The 20,461-nt window shown below is 48.6% G+C and overlaps 1 protein-coding gene across 1 annotated transcript in view; it reads left to right on the forward strand.

The window, feature by feature from the left end:
* The first annotated feature begins 206 nt into the window (after nucleotides 1–206).
* Nucleotides 207–20,461, forward strand: part of LOC146203154 (CD109 antigen-like) — a 107,581-nt gene continuing 87,326 nt past the window's right edge. The window contains exons 1-2 of the mRNA XM_084588542.1: nucleotides 207–428; nucleotides 1,333–1,384. Coding sequence (XP_084444668.1) covers nucleotides 1,341–1,384 — 44 coding nt within the window. The 5' untranslated portion in view covers nucleotides 207–428; nucleotides 1,333–1,340. The remainder of the gene's footprint in view (nucleotides 429–1,332; nucleotides 1,385–20,461) is intronic.

Here is a 20,461-nt window from a genome sequence, read left to right on the forward strand (position 1 = left end):
ATCAGAGGCCTCGCCTCAAATGCTAAGCACGTGAACTAACTTGTATTTAAAAGGGAGAGCAAAATTTACCCTAAACGTCACTAACTTTCGTTTTGTAGGGGCGCCTCATGGGAGGGATTTGTCCTCCGTGACGATAGAGGCCGCTGCAAAATGTTTTGGCTCGTGGACGACAGATGGCGAGAGCATCGGGCTTTTGGTTTGCTGGTTTCTGTCGGCGGGCCACGCGTCCGACGCTTCGGCTATCCGGTCAGTTGGCTCAGGAGGGCCGCAGTCTGCAGCAACCGTGCGGTGTGCCTGGAATGCGCCCGTGAACTGTAGTGGTAGTGCTTCGGAATGCAGCCTTGACTGAGCAGTGTCGACTGTCAGCGGCTTTTGTAAGGCGCTTCTGGACTATATTCCGGCTCTTTCCGTCGGGGTGTCCTTGAAAAGTGAGTGGCGTTATTTTTTCAAGCAACGTTTTGCCATGCGTGCACCAAGTTTGTCACTTAGCTTTTGTAGGGAGTGTTAGTGTGGTTGTTATGTAAGTTTAAAAGTTTCAGGCAGTTAAGGTCTACGTATGTGTCGGGAAAGATGGTGCGATCGTTTGCTACTGCAATCCTCGACGTTGCCAGAATCCTCCGATGTTATCGTACATTTCTTATGCATGGCGCTGGAAACGGGTGCCAGGATAAAATCGAGCCGGGCTACGCGCGTGGCAATCTTGGCATTCTCAAGCCATGTAGTTGCTCAGCTCACAACAGGTTTATTACGGCACATGGCTTATAACTATCGCAGTTATTCGAATGGCATTCATAGGATGCTAGCGAAAGTACGAACGTGTGATGTGTTTTGGAGTTGAATGTTTGCCGTGTCAGAGCAGAAACGCTTTCGTGGGTCAGCATTTCTTATCTGAAACGGCCACTGACACAGTGCGCCCGATTCAGAGAAATCTACCTTAACGCCCGTCAGTATTTGTCTTCCGTATTATTGTAGCTCAGTGGTTAAGTGGGTTAAGGCCCTCGACTGCTGGTCCAGAGGATGCGGATTCGACCCCGGTCGCGGCGGCCGCGATTCGATGGATGCGAAGTGCGATATCAGTGCACATCGAAGAACGTTGAATCCTATAAACCCAAACCTACTTGTTGTCATAGTCGGCCCACTTTTTAAAATGTGTTGTCTGAACGATAAGATACACTAGCAAACCCTGTCCAGATTTGCCTTGTCTTGCTTTTGTCACAGTCAAGTGCGCTTGAGTGCACGTGCAGCAGTGGACTGGGGATATGGAGAGCAACCTCGTGTTACTGAAGTCCTGTTGCGAGCACTGCGTTCATGTTGGCCGTACTGTCATTGCAGGTTCTTGTATGAGGCGCACCGCACTGCCCACTGCGAGCCAGCACTCCCGCACGTAAGTTGATTTGCGCCTTGCTGTATATTTGGTGACCCTCAGGAAGACATTTCGGGCTGTTGCCTGCACCACTTGAGACAGCATCCCGCTGCGTTGTTGTGCCTTGTGCGATCATCAGGACAAGCGCGGTAATCCTTGCTGCGATCGGAGCACAACTGCAAACCCCGTCCTTCGCGAAGGCTCCGCATGTGCCTTGGAGGGAGCTGAAAGGCTCCCACGTATAATATCGCAAGCGTGAACACCCCCGCGCTTCTGGTCCTCAAAGCTAGGGATTTTGGAAGCACCTGGGCGTGCTCACGCTTGTTTTGCACTTTGGGTCCAGCATGTGCAATTCACTAGCAATGTTAGGGGTGCGATTGCCGTCGCCTGGAGCCATGTCTTCGTTGTGGCTTCTCGTTCGCCGTGCGCGCTCGATCGAACCTAGCCGTATGCTCTGCCCACTTGCTGCTCTCTGCGCGTTTTAATAAGCTTATTTGCGCGCTGGAGGTAGATGCCTACGCCCGTGTGCTGCGGCGGCCCCTACGCAGACACATTCCCACACCGTAGGATGAGCGTCTTCCAGCGCCGCTGTGAATCACGGCCTCGTGCTGCTGCAGCAGGCGCTGTCGCGGTGACGGGTCCTACGCAGGGTCACATCCAAATACAGGCGTGCTCGCCTTGGGCGTGGGTAACGTGAATGGTGCACCGAGGCGGCGCGGGGGCCGCGTGCTCCCGGACGCGCGGGAGAGGGCCGCCGAGTAGGCACGGAGAGCGAGATGAAACAATGACGAAAGCGCACACCGGCGCCGTTTCGGCGTTGTGGCCTTGAGCGGGTTTGCTGTTCGCGTTGATGGAGGGCTGCCGCCAAAGGAGCGGCCTTCTCTGACCGTGCTCCTCCGATTTCGTGCGAAGTCGTTGACGGGCGCCCACTTTGAGGGTTTGTTTAGTAGCTCGCTGGCTCTTCGCTTACCTGTGGGGACGGTTTTCCCTGAACGACGGTGGTACGCAGAGTAGGCGACGTTTGTTATTTTTCCCTCGTTTTTGTGTGGGTATTGCGCAGCGCTGCCCGCCACTAAAGGTTCATCTTTTCCGTAGAAGTTTCAGCCGCTTAGGGACTCCTTTCCATGCTGGCACGGGGCAGTGGCTGAATGCACGATGGCATTTTCATTTCATCGGTATGCAAATGGTTCACCAAGTTATTTTTCCGGCTATCGCTATTCTTAGATGGTTTACTCTAAGGATTACTTAACTACTAAACGCCTGAGCCAAGTACCTGTACGGTTCACAAGTGCTTTTGATTAAATCGCTAACCGCATGAGGCGAATTCGCGGCGACATTCCGCGCGACGGGCTGAGGGCCGCCAAAGCATTGCCGCTCGTCGCTGTCGCTCAGTTCCTGGGTTTGTAGAAAATTTCGCTTGTCGCCCGGAAGAAGTTCGCGAGGCAGCCAATCGCAGAAGGGTTTGGGGTGCTCAACTTCCGTTCTGGCTTTTTTTTTTTGCCTGTGAAGTTTGTTTTCCTTGTTTGGTTTGGGCGAAAAACCTGGTGCCTACACGCGATCACTTCGTCTGATCCGTGTATATATGAGTGCACCGAGACAATTCAGTGCAAGCTTTTAAGGGTAGTAAAAGAAAAAAAAAAGGTTAGTGTGGCTAGATATTGATAATTTCCGAAAGGAGCAGGAGAAAGCCACTGCTTGCAATGCAAGTCGGCATCGCAGTGTAGTATAGCGCACCGCTGCGCTGTGCCCCTTTAAAATGCAATGCGCGTTACAAGAAGTATCATCAGTGTTTTATCGTACTTCATGCCGTTTAGTGTTAGAAATGTGATATAGCGTGATTGCACTCCTCTTGACAGAATGACGAGGCGGCGGTAACAGAGTAACGCAGAAAACGCGCCTCTCTGTCGCTGAGCCTCGTCGCTCCGTGCGGTATACACCAGTGACAACGACTGGCGTCGCGCGACGGATCGCTAGGGGCTGCCGCTTCAAGGCTGAATCGCATGCACGCGAAAACTCACGCGAACGCGACGGCGGCACGCGTCGCGCGAAGCCTTCGCGCGAACAGAAATGCATGTGTCGCTTGGCTCGTCGCTCGGATCTGCCGAAATAGAAAATTTCGCTCGTTCGCCCGGAAGTAAAGCGGGAAACGCATGTGAGCGAAAAAGTGAGCGAAGCGACAAGGCGGCGCGGCGTAAGCGATCATGGTTCGCTCCGTCGCCTACTGGGGAAGACGCATGCACGCGACAGCGCGAACCGAGCGAAACGACAACGTTGTGTGGCTGGCATTTGGCTGGCTTAGTGGCTTAGTACACCGCAAAACTATTGCCAAATCTAACAAGAGTCATACCGATTGCAATAATTAACGTTATTTTGCGACAACATGGCAAAGTAAAATGTATTTACAGCAAACCGTACCGAATGTGTGTGAACTTGCACTGTAATCGGCACGAATAGTCACGTGACCCCTTGTTTCTATTGTTGTTTCGGTTGCGATTAGACGTTCTTTGAATCCTTGGCTATCCACCATTGTTCGTACAAAGCGAAATGTTTACGCGGTAATGCACAATCACAATGCAACACGACAAAATAAAGAAAGCATGCGAAATGAGCGGCAGTGACGTACGGTTACTTCCGGGCGAACGAGCGAAATTTTCTATTTCGGCAGATCCGAGCGACGAGCCAAGCGACACATGCATTTCTGTTCGCGCGAAGGCTTCGCGCGACGCGTGCCGCCGTCGCGTTCGCGTGAGTTTTCGCGTGCATGCGATTCAGCCTTAACTGTACGTCACTGCCGCTCATTTCGCATGCTTTCTTTATTTTGTCGTGTTGCATTGTGATTGTGCATTACCGCGTAAACATTTCGCTTTGTACGAACAATGGTGGATAGCCAAGGATTCAAAAAACGTCTAATCGCAACCGAAACAGTAGAAACAAGGGGTCACGTGACTATTCGTGCCGATTACAGTGCAAGTTCACACACATTCGATACGGTTTGCTGTAAATACATTTTACTTTGCCATGTTGTCGCAAAATAACGTCAATTCTTGCAATCGTTATGACTCTTGTTAGATTTGGCAATAGTATTGCGGTGTACTAAGCCAACCAAATGCCAGCGTTGTCGTCGTTTCGCTCGGTTCGCGCTGTCGCGTGCATGCGTCTTCCCCAGTAGGCGACGGAGCGAACCATGATCGCGTACGCCGCGCCGCCTTGTCGCTTCGCTCACTTTTTCGCTCACATGCGTTTCCCGCTTCATGCGGTTACCGCTTTATTGTCCAGTTCAGTTTAATTTCGGGTGAAGAAGCAATGACAGCACACAATTCTTCAGTTCGGCACCTACATAGCGTCCCCCTCCCTTAATGAAATAAAAGAAAGCAGGGCTTTATTTCCGTTCTGAATCTTTTCAGGAATGGTGGATGCTTGGTGCCTGGTACTCGTGCAAATTTTTATTGTCTTCATGCAATTCGCGGAATTTTACTCCCGAGTCATACAGGACCCCAGTAGGGTGGCCGGTCATTCCATAGCCGTCGGATCGATCTTCTCGCGGAATATCGCCGTACTGTTACGGAGCTGTTTAAGTTAACCTGCTGGCTCGTGTGGCCGCCCGTACGCTGACTTGAAGCCTGTTTTGTTGCATTGTCTACCCTTTACTTCTCCTTCCTGTATGGACGACAAAGGCTGCGTGCTTTTTGATTAACGAGCCGTCTGCTGCTAGAGTTTACAGTCTGCCGCCAGCGCACTGTAAACTTTTGCAACAGTACTTGCTGTAATAATGTTTCCTCCCACGAATCTCACGCTATAAGTTTTCTTTTTTTTTTTTTCTTCGACAAGGCAATAAGAGATTTTTTGCCATTTTGATAAATTGCAGCTTTGGAGGCGGGAGCCCCCGCACGCCACAGCTGCACCGATGGCTACAAAGGCCATGTTTGCAGTTTTATTATTATTATTATTATTATTATTATTATTATTATTATTATTATTATTATTATTATTATTATTATTATTATTATTATTAGATATCTAAAAGGAAGGAAAAGATGTTTGCTAGCCCCGTATCTGATATCTGAAGCACGTGAACTGGGGCGGCGGAATTAGAGATAGTGAGGAAGCGGTAGAGGAAATCAAAGAGGTGACCGACAGGGAGAAATGACAGGGTGGGTAAGAGAAATATATATACACTATGGCACGAATCGACGGCAGGCATTTCAACATCGACGTCTTTTATTGTTGCGTTCACTAGCCGCAACTGAACTGACACAGGGTGTTGCTGAGACTGCCGTCGGATATCCTGTCTGACGTACTGAGAGGGATGCCTGTGAGGTTGCTTTATAATTTGCTCATCTCACCTTAACTGAACACAGGATGTCGTTGAAACTGTCGTATAGGATATCCTTTTGTGGCGGACGAAAAACGTTTCCAAGACTCGCGAAATCGTCAGTGGTCTAAGACCATTTTAGTCTCTCATCTTGCGGTGCGTAGTTCCTTCGACCGAGCCTTTCTTAAGTCCGGATGTGCAGACTCCCGCAGATAATGAGGCTTCTTTCTGAGTGCTATGCTCATTGCAGCAGCGAAGCATGGGGTAACACACTCGCTTCTGGGAATTTCATTACCTTACTTAGAATTTTTATCTCGTAATGACGGCGGCTTTGCTCCTTTTGTTGTGCGACTTAGGCGCGCGGCCGGGAACAGCAAGGGCCATAACTTGTTTCCAGTTTGCTCATAACTAGTTTGTGAGAAGCGGGCTCGAATTTTCTGAGCCATTAACTTGCGTACAACCGCTCTGTTCGACGAACGTTCGCTGTGAAACGTACGTGTATGTTATTGTTATTTTTGTGTGTCATGTGTGTGGTATTTCCAAATGTAGTAAAAGTGTAGCAAGGGGAACGAATTCGCGTAATTGTGCAGTGGTCCGTGACCTAGAACGTTTCTATAAAGCAGCCGCGAAGAAAGCGTGTCAAAGGAAAGTATGTGCCGATGAGGCAAGTGGCTATCTCATCTTATGTATTTCGTTCAGCTTTCTTGCAAAATTATTAGAGCACTTTGATCAGTATAGGCCAAGTTAATCGCATTGGAATGTCTTGACTCCGTGGGTTGGCACTTGCGGCTTTTCGAATACCCGTAGTGTCCCTATGCTGCGGCTACCTTCGATCTGTTTCCAGTCCGCGTCGTGAGCTCTTGTGCCGAACGTTTTTGGAAAAATTCGGCCGGTTTAACGAATGGTTGGTCATTGTCCCCGCCTGTGAGTATATTTCTAACCGTGGACCCTTGTGAGTAGTGGTCGTAATCGTATAGTATTTACTGGCACCGGCGGCTCTTACAAAGTGAGGTCTCAAGAACTTCTGACATTATTCGTAACGCGTAAAAATATTTTTGTGCGGGAGATCGGAAAGGTTGCGCGGTTTTATTTAGTTGTTAACGTGCATTTGCTGTCGTTTGCATTTGCTTGCTATGCCTTGAGTGAAAATCAGTGCATTTGTTGGCGGACATGCCGTCCTGAAATTGAAAAGTCCTGCTCGAGTGGCTGTTTCTTCGAGGGCGCAGAAAGGGTGGATATTTGAGCGAGGCGTTTTCTGCTGTTAAGACCCCACAGGTTCTGCGAGCCGAAATACATATATTAATGGCACGAAGGCATAACAGAAAATCGTTGCGATATTTGTCGCTCGAATTCATTTCGTGACGCCTTGGTTGGCTAGATCCCAACGAATTTCATTGTTCATACGTTCTCCGTGCATTTTTTTTCTTCTTTTTTGTCTGTCACTTTCAACGAACCCCATCATTAGAGAATTTGAGTTCGTTGAAGCTTATTTGAACATAGGTTTTTCTTTATTTTTTTTTTTCAAGACTGCTTCCTTGGGCACCAAATACACCTTCCAGTTTTAGTCGGCTTTTAATGATGGTGTTTATATTTTTCCGGCAGCATAATAGTTATTTATTGCCGGGGAAACTGCTTTGAATAATTTTCCCGCCATTCGATTTAGGCTCGTCGCCGTCTCTACACGCCAAAAGGAAAAACAATGTCGACACTCGCAGTTTACTTGCGAAATCGGTCGGCAATGGCGACACCTTTTTTTTTTTCGCCTTGTCTTGCCTACGAAAGCTCTGTTTTGAGTCAGAGCAACGTCTTTGTCATTACATCATGGTAGTCCACTGATGCATACCAACTACGGTTTCTTCTCAGTGTCCTTCTAGTCGAAGTTTACGGTTATCCAAGCGGTGCCGAAGCCATACTTTTTTTTTTTATTGGGACTGAGGTCCTTGAGAGTCCTTGTGGGCACGGCTAACAGGGACGTGCGTGATACAGGCCACATTTCGAAGGTTGTAGATTGAAAAGGCTCGCGTATATGTCTGCTGTCGCTGAAATATCAAAATACCTCCACGCTGCACGGTTGCCGATACTATGGCAAGGGCAAGTCACGTCTTCGTTAAGCATGCAAGAGCGGTACTTGACCGATACGTCGCTGCAAATAAGTGTTGGCTAGTATTTTCACAGGCCTGACCAAGATGGGAAAATCCGAAACAGATTTAAAATGCAAAAAAAAAAAAATCATTTCATTCCAAAAGATGCATATATTGAACTAGAGGCTTGTTTTTCACCATAAGCTCAAAACTTTACTCCCGCTGAATGTAAAAAAAAAAAAAAAAAAAAGACAATTGAGCGCTTGTACGTATATCTTCACATGGAGACGCAAGCTGGAACTTGGTCGGGTATCACTGGCAGTCTTCAGTATCCTACAAGGTTTTAATTTGACCTTCAATAAAGCGTTTCTCTATCTTCCGCCCTCTTTAGTAGCCCCGATAAAGAACCCACGTTCTATCATTCATATTACCTTGGACTGGCTGTCAACTAATGCAGAGAGTAAATGCGTTCGTGCTCAGAGCTGACACTGCCGAGTTCGTCTGCTACCCACCTCGTGCGTAAGTCGCGGGCGCACGACAGTGAAGCGCACAATTATGGCTGAAGGTACTCCCTGTGGCACTCAACTAACATAGTAGACCGGTAGTCGCGTTCCCGACGGTAAATCTGCAACACCGTCACGCTTAGCGTGATTCAAAGGCCGCAACTGTTGTGTGGCACCGCTTAGCAATTAGTTCAAAACACGAATCGCATGTTTCGCATGTTCTCCCGTGCAACTATTCTAATATTGTGGATTCAAAAATATGCATAGCAACACTGCACCAACCTCGCCTGGAGTGCGAGTGACCTAAGCGAGCGGCGCTTTCTGCTTGCATTTTTGTACTGAGTGGGCTTCATCGGTGAAGGCGACGACGGGGTGGTCTCGTGGCGTGTTCGCGCCGTGTTTATGATTTCGCACATTTTCCTCCACTGCGCGCGCACGCGACCGGCGCCTCCGGGCACGCGTCGGTGACGGATGCCGGAAGGAGAGCGCCCATCGACGAGCAGCCCCTCCTGGCGCGAGGGGAGGGGCCGGTGGACACGTTCGCTAAAACCAGTTTTGGTGCGCCGTTTCCTGCGGGGGACGGATGCGTGCCACTGGTGCGTGAGTCGAGCCACATCTGCTGCCCAGGCGATGGATGCTCCTGGCGCCGCGCTGTGCTCCGCAATCGCGCCGTCGACTTCTCCGTGCGCTTGCCCAAGCGCGCTTATCACTTGGCATCGTGTTTTTAGCTCCCGTCCCGTTCTCCTGGTCACCATATTCCATTGTGGCTATTCGCTATTTGTTTGTTTGTTTTTTTTTTTCGTTTCGAATATCGTTGTCGACATGTTCTACTACTACGGTCAGCCGTGGTCCTGCAGAACCAATAGTGGTAGCTGCCTTGTTTTCCTGCACAGTCGACCCACGGGCCCCACTCAACCTTCATTTATTTGGCTTGGCCGCAGCTTCTGAAAAAGTTCCCATTGGCATAAGCACTGGATCACTTTTTTTTTTTTTTTTTGCTTTGCTTGGCCTGACTGGCGTCTTTTGTCCCCTTATCGCATTTCTACACGTGTCGTCCGGATGGGGCCGGAACGCCGCGTGCAGTCGTGTAATGACGGCCATCTCAGGTTGCATCTCGCCGTTGTGTTGATGGGCCGGACGAATAGAGGGGGCAGTGCAGCGGCCAGGCCAGCTGTGTCTAATGAAGTCCATTAGGAGCGCCAAAGGTTCGCGGGTGGCGCACATCCTCCATTCGTGGCCCTTGGCATCTCGTTCCCTGGCCGCTCCTCGAAGCAGTGGCCCCATGCTGCCCTGTCTTGGCACACGGCTTCGCGTAGAGACGGGGTCTCCATTCACACTTCACGCGTGGCGCGTGTCGTGACGCTGGGGCTATGTCGACCCGGCCTTCACTTGGTAGCGTGCAGAGACTCGGGGTTGAAGTAGGATTGAATCTTCGAAGTTGGTGAAATATGTACAAGCAGGTTTAATGGCACTTTGAGAAACTTATTTACAAGATTATTTACACGAAAAAGAAGGGGTACATCAGCAAAGTGGCAAGCGTTAAGAGTTCATAGCGAGAAGCGACTGGATGAGCCGTTTACCCAGGGCCCAGAGCGACATTTCGTGCTCTGCAGCGTCCTTAAAACCCCCCTATGTCCAGCCCCTCTCTGAAGATGTTGACCAACCAAATCCAGGGCACGCCCCTCAGGTATCGGCATCCAATCGAACACATCACTGCACTGATGGTCTGAAGCACTGACTGGTCCGGCATTCATTCGTTGGGCGTGATCACTTGTTGGCGGGAAAAGCTTGGGAACGGCGAGGAGAGGAGGTACATTTCTATTCTTCAGCAAAGAAACCACAGGCTGGTTCTGACAAGGGGTTTTACTTCTCAGAAACCCGAGTGCACGTGGCGCCGCATAGGGCTCCCAACATTGTCCCTTTTCGACAATTGCAAATCTTTCCTGCATTCCCGGGAAATCACTTAATGGCCGTATGAGTCATGCTCCTTTCTTGTCCTGCACGTCAGCGGACATGTCACTCTGTCGTCTCCTTTGGATAGGAGGCATTCATCACTGGAGGATAGCACTTCTCGACTGGAAGGGTGAACAAAAGAAAGAAAGCACTTCCTGCTATTTCCCGCAGGGGGACGTTTCTTTGTGTTTTTCCAGACGTTCTCTTGACAGGGTCAATTTGGCATTTGCAGGTTGTCCACAAAGCAAAACAGGCTTACAAAAACAGAATTCCTGGAAACAGGCTCACTTAGAGCCATTGGACCATCACCACATATTCACAATACTTTTCCATGCCCACAGGCGAACAATAGAGCGCGCAAATGCGGATGCACGGTCGTAACAGCCTCCTCCCCCGCCAGAAGAGTCACGGAGGGCAGCAGTCGCCGCTGCTGCATGAAGAGACGACTTAATGGCCTGCACGTGAACGCTTGAAGCTCGCTGTTGCTTGTCGCGTTGTCTTGATTGTTGTAGGCCAAATTGCTCGAGCTGTCTGAAACTCAACCACATGTCTAAACAAGCACTCGGCTCCCGTCTGAAGAGACCAGGTTAAAAGAAAACTGCCATTGTTGTTCGAGAAAAGCCCACTCTCAAGACGTTCAGGACCCACGTATGCCTAGAAAACCAAACGTGCTGCTTTACATAGTCACACATATACAAGCGCACGGAAAAAAAAAAAAAAAACCTGATTATCAATTTGGATACATGGTGAGGAACATCTCGGACCGCTTAGAAAGAGCGGCTAAGCGCGTCCGCATTCCCATTTAACTTCCCCTTTTTGTATCTTATTTCAAAATTGTACTGCTGTAAAATCAAGCTCCACCTAAGAAGGCGACTGTTCTTCGATGTCGCAGTTTGCAGCCAAGCCAGGGGACAATGGTCCGTCTCTACGGTGAATTTGGCCCCTCCAAGATAGCACTGCAATTTTTGAATGGCCCATACAATGCAAGCGCACTCTTTCTCTGACGCGCAATAAGCCCTCTCTCTAGAACTCAGTTTTCTGTTCAGGTAGAGCACCGGGTGCTCATTACCGTCGTCATCTCTCTGGCAGAGAACAGCACCTAGCCCTCGATCACTGGCATCACACTGGACCGTGAATTCTCGGTCATAGTCTGGAGCTCGCAATACCGGACGGCTAATCAGCACAGCCGGTATTGCGAGATGGGATGTCATAGGGCTTAGTGAGGTTAGGAGGCCGAATGAGGCATATACTGTACTGAAGGATGGGCATGTACTGTGTTATCGAGGTTTACCAGAGAGGCGACAACTAGGGGTAGGTTTCCTTGTCAATAAGTATATAGCGGGCAATATAGATGAATTCTATAGTATTAATGAGAGGGTTGCAGGCATCGTAATTAGGCTTAACAAGCGGTATAAACTGAAGGTTGTACAGGCCTATGCACCTACATGTAGTTATGATGACCAGGCAGTTGAAAGCTTCTATGAAGATGTAGAATCGGCAATGCGAAAAGTAAAGACGCAGTATACTGTACTAATGGGCGACTTCAATGCCAAGGTAGGAAAAAAAAAACAGGCAGGAGACAAGGCAGTAGGTGACTACGGCATTGGTTCTAGGAATAGCAGGGGGGAGTTACTAGTTGAGTTTGCAGAGCGCAATAACTTACGAATCATGAATACCTTCTTCAGCAAACGGAAGAACCGGAAATGGACATGGAAAAGTCCTAAAGGAGAGACTAAAAATGAAATCGACTTCATAATGTGTTCAACCCCCGCCATTGTGCAGGATGTAGAGGTAATCGGGAAAGTTCGATGTAGTGACCACAGGATGGTGAGGTCCCGAATTAGCCTAAATCTGAAGAAGGAACGCAATAGATTAGTAAGAAAGAAACCCATCAACGAATTAGCGGTGAGGGGGAGGGCAGAAGAGTTCAGGATCTCGCTAAAGAATAGGTATTCAGCTCTAACTGAGGATGGCGACATTACCCTAGAGGCAATGAACAATAATTTCAGAGATATCATTACTGAGTGCGCGGTAGAAGTAGGCGGTAGGATAGTTAGAGAGGATACCGGTAAGCTGTCTAAGGAGACGAAAGATTTGATTAAGAAACGCCAGAGTATGAAAGCTTCCAATCCAACAGACCAGATCGAATTGGCCGAGATATCAAAGCTAATCAATAAGCGCAAGGTGGCCGATATAAGGAAGTATAACATGGAGAAAATTGAGCATGCCGTAAAGAACGGGGGAAGCCTTAAAGCGGTAAAGAAGAAATTGGGCATAGGCAAAAACCAGATGTATGCGATAAGGGACAAGGCGGGCAACGTCATCACTAATATGGACAAGATAGTCAAAGTAGCCGAGGAGTTCTATACAGATCTCTACAGTAGCCAAAGTAGTCAGGACCGTAATGAGATTGGCGATAGGGAAAAACAGTCAGACGTTCCACCAGTGACGAAGGACGAGGTCAAGAAAGCACTAGAAACTATGAAAAGGGGGAAATCAGCTGGAGAGGATCAGATAACTACAGATTTGCTGAAGGACGGGGGGGATATCGTGCTAGAAAAACTGGCCACCCTGTATACGCAGTGCCTGGTGTCATCGACGGTACCGGAAGCATGGAAGAATGCAAACATTATCCTCATTCACAAGAAAGGGGACTCTAAGGACCTTAAAAATTACAGACCAATCAGCTTACTGTCTGTTACGTATAAGGTATTTACTAAGGTAATCGCTAATAGAATCAGGACAACCTTAGACTGCAATCAAGCAAAGGATCAAGCAGGGTTTCGGAAACGGTACTCTACTATCGATCATATCCATACCATCAATCAGGTGATAGAAAAATGCTCGGAATATAACCAGCCCTTATACATAGCATTCATTGATTACGAAAAAGCATTTGACTCAGTTGAGACCTCGGCGGTGATGCAGGCATTGCGAAATCAGGGGGTAGACGAGCCGTACGTGAAAGTGCTGGAAGATATATATAGTGGCTGCACAGCAACCATAGTTCTACATAAAGAAAGCAACAAAATTCCCATAAAGAAAGGTGTTAGGCAAGGAGACACAATCTCCCCAGTGCTATTCACAGCTTGTTTAGAGGAAGTATTCAGAGACTTGGAATGGGAGCAGTTAGGGATAAGGGTAGATGGAGAATACCTCAGTAATCTGCGATTTGCTGATGACATTGCCTTGCTAAGCAACTCGGGGGATGAACTGCAAATAATGATTGATGACCTAGACAGAAAAAGTAGAAAGGTAGGCTTGAAAATCAATATGCAGAAGACTAAGGTAATGTTCAACAGCCTCGGGAAGGAACAGCAGTTTACATTAGGTAGCGAAATACTGGAAATAGTAGGCGAATATGTCTACTTAGGACAGATAGTAACCGCAGATCCGGACCATGAAAAGGAGATATCAAGAAGAATAAGATTGGGATGGAGCGCATTTGGCAAGCACTCGCAGATTATGACTAGCAGCTTACCGGTATCGCTCAAGAGGAAAGTATACAACAGTTGCATCTTGCCTGTACTCACCTATGGGGCTGAAACGTGGAGGCTAACCAAGAGAGTTCTACTTAAGTTGAGGACAACCCAGAGGGCTATGGAACGAAAAATGGTAGGGGTAACATTAAGAGATAGAAAGCGTGCAGAGTGGGTCAGAGAAATAACTCAAGTTACCGACATTCTAGTGGAAATTAAGAAGAAGAAATGGACATGGGCAGGACATGTAGTGCGAAGAGAGGATAACCGATGGTCGCTTAGGGTAACAAACTGGATTCCAAGGGAAGGAAAGCGTAGCAGGGGGAGGCAGAAAGTTAGGTGGGCGGATGAGATTAAAAAGTTCGCAGGGGTCAAGTGGATGCAGCTAGCACAGAACCGGGTTAAGTGGAGAAATATGGGAGAGGCCTTCGCCCTGCAGTGGGTATAATCAGGCTGATGATGATGATGATGATGAATCAGCACAGCCTTCAGGTTTACGAAGGAGGCTTCCTTTTGTTCGTCCCAGACTACATTTGTCGGTTCTGTCTTGCGGAGAGCGTCGGTCAGAGGGCTAGCCAAAGCTGAATAGTTAGGGATGTAGTGATTGTAGTACCCAGTCAGACCCAGGAATGCTCGAATTTCCGTCTTCGTGCTCGGCCGCGGATAGTCTGCTACCGCAAAAATCTTAATCTCGCTGGGTTTCCTGAAACCCTGACCTACATTGTGACCCAAGTAGTCCATGGTCGCCCTTGCCAGGCAACATTTCTCGGCCTTTACGGTTAGTCCAGCTTGACGCAAAAGGCTCAGTACAGCTCTTAGATGTACCATATGGTCCGCCCATGAGTCGGAAAAAAACCGCAATGTCGTCTAAATAAGGCACCGCGAATGTTTCACACCCCTTTAAAACGCTATCCATGAGTCGGGAAAAACAAAATGGAGCATTTTTGAGCCCGAAACTCATCATTGTTGGCTGGTAGCTGCCCGTCGGAGTGACGAAAGCCGCGTATCTGCTGGCGCGTTCAGTGAGCGGTACTTGCCAGTAACCTCGAGTAAGGTCCAGCGTAGTCACATATGCCGCTCTACTGACCTGTTCTACTCTCTCCTCAATATTCGAAATGGGATACACTTGATCCCTGGTGAGAGAATTTAGCTTTCGGTAGTCTACCACAGGCCTAGGGTCTTTACCTGGAGCTTCTACTAAGCTCATAGGCGAAGCATAATCGCTTTCCGAAGGTTTTATTACTCCCAATTCCAGCATGCGAGTTACTTCCCTATCCAGAATTTCTCTTTGCCTTGGAGAGAATCGGTAGCACCTTGATCGCACTGGCACGTCTGAAGTCAGCTCAATATCGTGCTCAGTCAAATCAGTCCTGCCTGGCCTGTCCACGAAACAGGCCTCAAACTCTGTTATTATTTCGCCCAGATCGGACAGCTGGGATTTCTTTAGTTCTCCTCTCTGCTCTGTCTTTCTGAGAAGCTCCTGAGCGTTGCTTCCTTTTCCGCTGAGGCAAATCAAGTTCTCCCCCATCTCCTCGGGAAGGTTTAACGTTAGATTTACCACGGCTTCCCTCTGCACATAAGGCTTCATAAGATTGCAATGATAAATGCGCACTTCTTTACGCCTACCGGGGATTTTCACTGCGTAGTTAGTGTTAGAAAGCTCTGTAACGACTTTAGCAGGTCCTTCCCACTGTACTTCGAGCTTATTCTTGGGATCATTGGCTTGCTCCATAGCTAAGTCCTCTCGGGTTCCACTTAGAAGTCTCGTGAGATTGCTAGACACCGGCGGCAAGAGGTTACTCTCAAGAACGTCCTCATTCCGCGTCTCATCAAGCTCACTTTCAAGTTGACATATCTGAGATGCCTCGCTCTCAAAGTTTTCTGACCTGCTATCTTCCGCATTTACCACTGTTTTAACTGCCGTTTCCTCCGCTGTGGATTTTTCTGGAATGAGCAGTGTAGCTAGTTCTCGCGCCTTTGAACGTGTTAAGGCTTGCACAACTCTGTCTCCGAAAAGGATGCCCCTCTTTCGCAGCAGCATGTCCGATTTGTTGGAGAACAAATACGGATAGCACTTAGGAAGCTTTCCTGAAACGGCAGCCTCGGTTGTTAATTCGCCGAAAGGGCCCTCGATGACCACGTTCACGATTGGCAAGCACACACTCTGTTCCTCCACTACCTGGCGGATCCATGCACACTGTCCTGTATAGTCGGAAGGCGACACATACGCCGGATGGACAACATCCATCGTTGCGGCCGAATCGCGCAGTACCTTGCAAGGCTTCCCGTTGACTACTAGGTCATGCAGGTAGGGTTCCAAAAGCTGCATATTTTCATCGCAGTCACTGACATACGAGAAAACAATCTTTTCTTTCCGGCAGTTGACGGCAATGTGACCCTGCTCATTACACCTAAAGCATGTGAGCGGCTTCCTAGCCTCAAACTTTTTCTTTGTGTTCTGCGCGTTGGTCACTTCCCCACTTTTCTCACTGCCGTCCTTTCTAGGGCGTTTGCCTGAAGAAGCCTTCCTTTCTTCGTTTGCAAATCTAGCAAAGTGCCTTTTCTGACGGTTATTCACACTCAACTTGGGATTGCGGGGCCTATCCACTACTGGGTTGCTGAATTGTCGGCGCGAAGCGTACTCCTCAATGAGTTCGGCAGCTTCAGTTGCCGACTTAATGTCGCCTCTGTCCTGTAACCAATTTCTTTCTTTTTCTGGGAGGCAGTTATAAAACTGCTCCAAAAGAATTCGCTCGACTACAGCGTCCCTATCACTGTAGGAATCAGTGCTCTTTAGCCACTCGCCCAAATTGACTCTTAAATTGTATAGGAATTCAGGGTAACTCTCGTCCCTGGACTTAGTAGCGTTCCGAAAACGTTGTCTGAACGCCTCGGCGCTAAGCCTATACTTTCTCAGAAGGCAAGCTTTGACCTTCTCGTAGTTGTCCGCGTCCTCCTTGCTTAGCCGCGCGACAACCTCCGCTGCCTCGCAGGGCAGAACCGTCAATAATCTCTGAGACCAAGTGTCTCGCTGGAAGGACAGTTTTTCGCAAGTTCGCTCAAAGTTAGCCAGATACAGACCGATATCCCCTGATATCACATATGGCTGCATGTACTTTGACATCTTGAAATCTGCCTCCTTGTTGAGACGAGGTACCGCTAGCTGGGGACAATCGCCCGACCTCTTGCTCAACTCTAGTTCTAATTTCCGGAGCTCAATTTCTAGCTCCAGCTTTTTTGCTTCTCTTTCAATTTCACGCTCTTTCTGCTGTCTGAGCTGTTCCTTTTTTTGACCGATCAGGTTCCATGCTTCACTGAGCTCCTCATCATCGGTTCCCCACTTGTATCAATTCCCAATTCCTCACACAATAGCAACAGGTCCGGTTTCTGCAGCTTTTGTAGGTCCATGATCGCTCCGAGTGTCGGCTACTTCCAAAACAACTGTGCAAACTACCAAACCTAAAGGCGTTTCAACACTTTTTACCAGTTCTAAAATCTAACCCTGTTCTAGAACCTGGTCCACATCAGAAGAAAAGCCAAGCACTCACCCACACATGCGATCGATGTTCCGAGCTGCTCTCTTGTTGGCCGATTGTTGCGCCTGCTTGTTGCTTGAGATGCCACCTCCGATCACCAGATGTTGTGGCTTGTAGCTTCAGATCCACCTCCAATCACCAGATGTTGTGGCTTGTAGATTCAGATCCCACCGCTGGGCACCAGTCGTTGTGCTTGTAGATTCAGATCCCACCGCTGATCACCAGTTGTCGTGACGCTGGGGCTATGTCGACCCGGCCTTCACTTGGTAGCGTGCAGAGACTCGGGGTTGAAGTAGGATTGAATCTTCGAAGTTGGTGAAATATGTACAAGCAGGTTTAATGGCACTTTGAGAAACTTATTTACAAGATTATTTACACGAAAAAGAAGGGGTACATCAGCAAAGTGGCAAGCGTTAAGAGTTCATAGCGAGAAGCGACTGGATGAGCCGTTTACCCAGGGCCCAGAGCGACATTTCGTGCTCTGCAGCGTCCTTAAAACCCCCCTATGTCCAGCCCCTCTCTGAAGATGTTGACCAACCAAATCCAGGGCACGCCCCTCAGGTATCGGCATCCAATCGAACACATCACTGCACTGATGGTCTGAAGCACTGACTGGTCCGGCATTCATTCGTTGGGCGTGATCACTTGTTGGCGGGAAAAGCTTGGGAACGGCGAGGAGAGGAGGTACATTTCTATTCTTCAGCAAAGAAACCACAGGCTGGTTCTGACAAGGGGTTTTACTTCTCAGAAACCCGAGTGCACGTGGCGCCGCATAGGGCTCCCAACATTGTCCCTTTTCGACAATTGCAAATCTTTCCTGCATTCCCGGGAAATCACTTAATGGCCGTATGAGTCATGCTCCTTTCTTGTCCTGCACGTCAGCGGACATGTCACTCTGTCGTCTCCTTTGGATAGGAGGCATTCATCACTGGAGGATAGCACTTCTCGACTGGAAGGGTGAACAAAAGAAAGAAAGCACTTCCTGCTATTTCCCGCAGGGGGACGTTTCTTTGTGTTTTTCCAGACGTTCTCTTGACAGGGTCAATTTGGCATTTGCAGGTTGTCCACAAAGCAAAACAGGCTTACAAAAACAGAATTCCTGGAAACAGGCTCACTTAGAGCCATTGGACCATCACCACATATTCACAATACTTTTCCATGCCCACAGGCGAACAATAGAGCGCGCAAATGCGGATGCACGGTCGTAACACGCGCCTCGTGGACTCACCGCCGGCCGAAGGTGTCAGCGCTGGCGGCCGCCTGTCTTGTTCGCTCGCGAGGCATGACGGCACCGTTTGAAATTGAGTTTCTCTCTTCTACCGCTTCCCTCCTTTTTCTTTGTTGCGTGAAAGCCTATCTGTGGGACATTCGGCCTGCTCTCATTTGGAGCGAAGTTTACACACACCTCATTCACGCCGGTGCGTCGACCCTGATGCTGCACGACACGCACACTGGCTCAGATTTAGTTCTCTGACCCAAAGATTTGGTCTTACTCATCACCCTGTCGTCGCCGTGCTCAGATCTTTATTTTTATGGGCAGGAGCGGCGGCACTCACTGCACCGAAGCTTCGTCATAGTCCGCCCTTTGTCATGAGCCAGCCCCGCGCTCTGCATTTGCCGAGCACGCAAGCCATAGAAGAGATATTACCAATCTCTTTCTCTATGTGCAGTGTTTGGCCTGCGTCTCGCCGCTACGGCCGTGTCATTGCACATCTGCCGGCGTTCCAGTTCAAGACTAGCATACGATTACTGTGCTCCTGCACGCGTGGTATATTAGGACAATAAGGAGGCGTCGCCTGCAGCTCGCACGCTGCTTCTGGTTGCGCCCGCCGAGAATCTCGGAAAAGCTGCAGAGGTGACGCTACTTCTGCTTAGCCTCGCCAGCTCCTCGTTTCGGAAGCCGCGTGTTCCCCGCCGCTGACTAACCAGCACAACCAGCGTCGCGTCCTTGCCGTTAATAGGCTTCCTCATAATAACCGCACAGAATGAGTCTGAGCTGAATTCATATGCGCTGAGTTGATAAAATATTTTTTCCCCTCAGTACGTGTCACCGTCTGCTGCAAAAAAGAAAAACCCAGGAGTTGGAGTAATGCACCGCTGTGTAGCTGCTCTTATCAGCTTGTTTAGTACTCCGCAATCAACGCCGCTGCTGACAACGGTTCATTTAAAAAGAAATAAAGAAAGGGGGAGTCGCGTTAGGAATTGCTGACCTCGTAGAAACGCCGGCCCCCCAAAATTCTGCGCGCTCGATCTGTCAGCTATGCCATCTATATTCGGCATATGCCATGATTAGAGTCGGCGCACTGTAGGCGAAGTGATTCATTGCCTTCAGCGGCAGATGGTTGTCAGTAATGGTCAATGCACAGCAAACACAGATGGCTCGTTTCTGTCTTCTGCGGTGTAGTAAGCATATGTTGCCACGAGCAGATGCGTGTGCTGGGCCTGTTTTTTCTTAACTGACGTCTTTGCGTCGAGCGAAACGATGAATACAGCGCTAAGGGATGCGGAAACAGCAAAAAAAAAAAAAAAAAAAAAAAAGCTTTGTCAAACTGGAAGGCTCATACCTATAACTTATAAAACATTGTAGATTAAAATGGAATACTGACACGCTAAACAAACTTGCCAAGGAGGAAGAGGTAGCACAACAGGAACTCCAAACTAATACGTACCCGCACCTTAACCTTTTACATAATGTACGTTGGTATATCACGTGATGTGGGTATGTAAAAAACAGAGCAAAAAGCAGGAATTGGAGCTTATTAAACCCCTCACAATTAACCTCTGGCGGTAATGCTTGCCAGCTCATGTCTGGTGAACCAGAAATACTGGTGAAACAAGCGGTATACCTACTGGCAGCCGTCTCCAAAGGGGTGCTAGATTGAGGACTCCAACGACAATTTCTTGCTCAACAATAAATATTCATTCATTCATTCATTCATTCATTCATTCATTCATTCATTCATTCATTCATTCATTCATTCATTCATTCATTCATTCATTCATTCATTCATTCATTCATTCATTCATTCATTCGAAAGCTGCAGAACCTTGGGCGAGCTGGAGCTACGTTAATTGCGAAGATGGGTCACTCGAACAACGTGGTGCAATAAGAAATGAACTTTTCGGGACCCGTTGTTTGCACCCTTTGTCTCGTTGCCTGACGCTGGTCGCTTGAACGGCAAAGCGATACGTTTTTGTAGCACAAGCGTAAATTCAATGCCTGTTTGTTCTTGG

The sequence above is a fragment of the Amblyomma maculatum genome, chromosome 1 (genome assembly GCF_055883805.1).
Source record: "Amblyomma maculatum isolate TAMU_Amacu chromosome 1, ASM5588380v1, whole genome shotgun sequence".
NCBI classification, from domain to species: Eukaryota; Metazoa; Arthropoda; class Arachnida; order Ixodida; family Ixodidae; genus Amblyomma; species Amblyomma maculatum.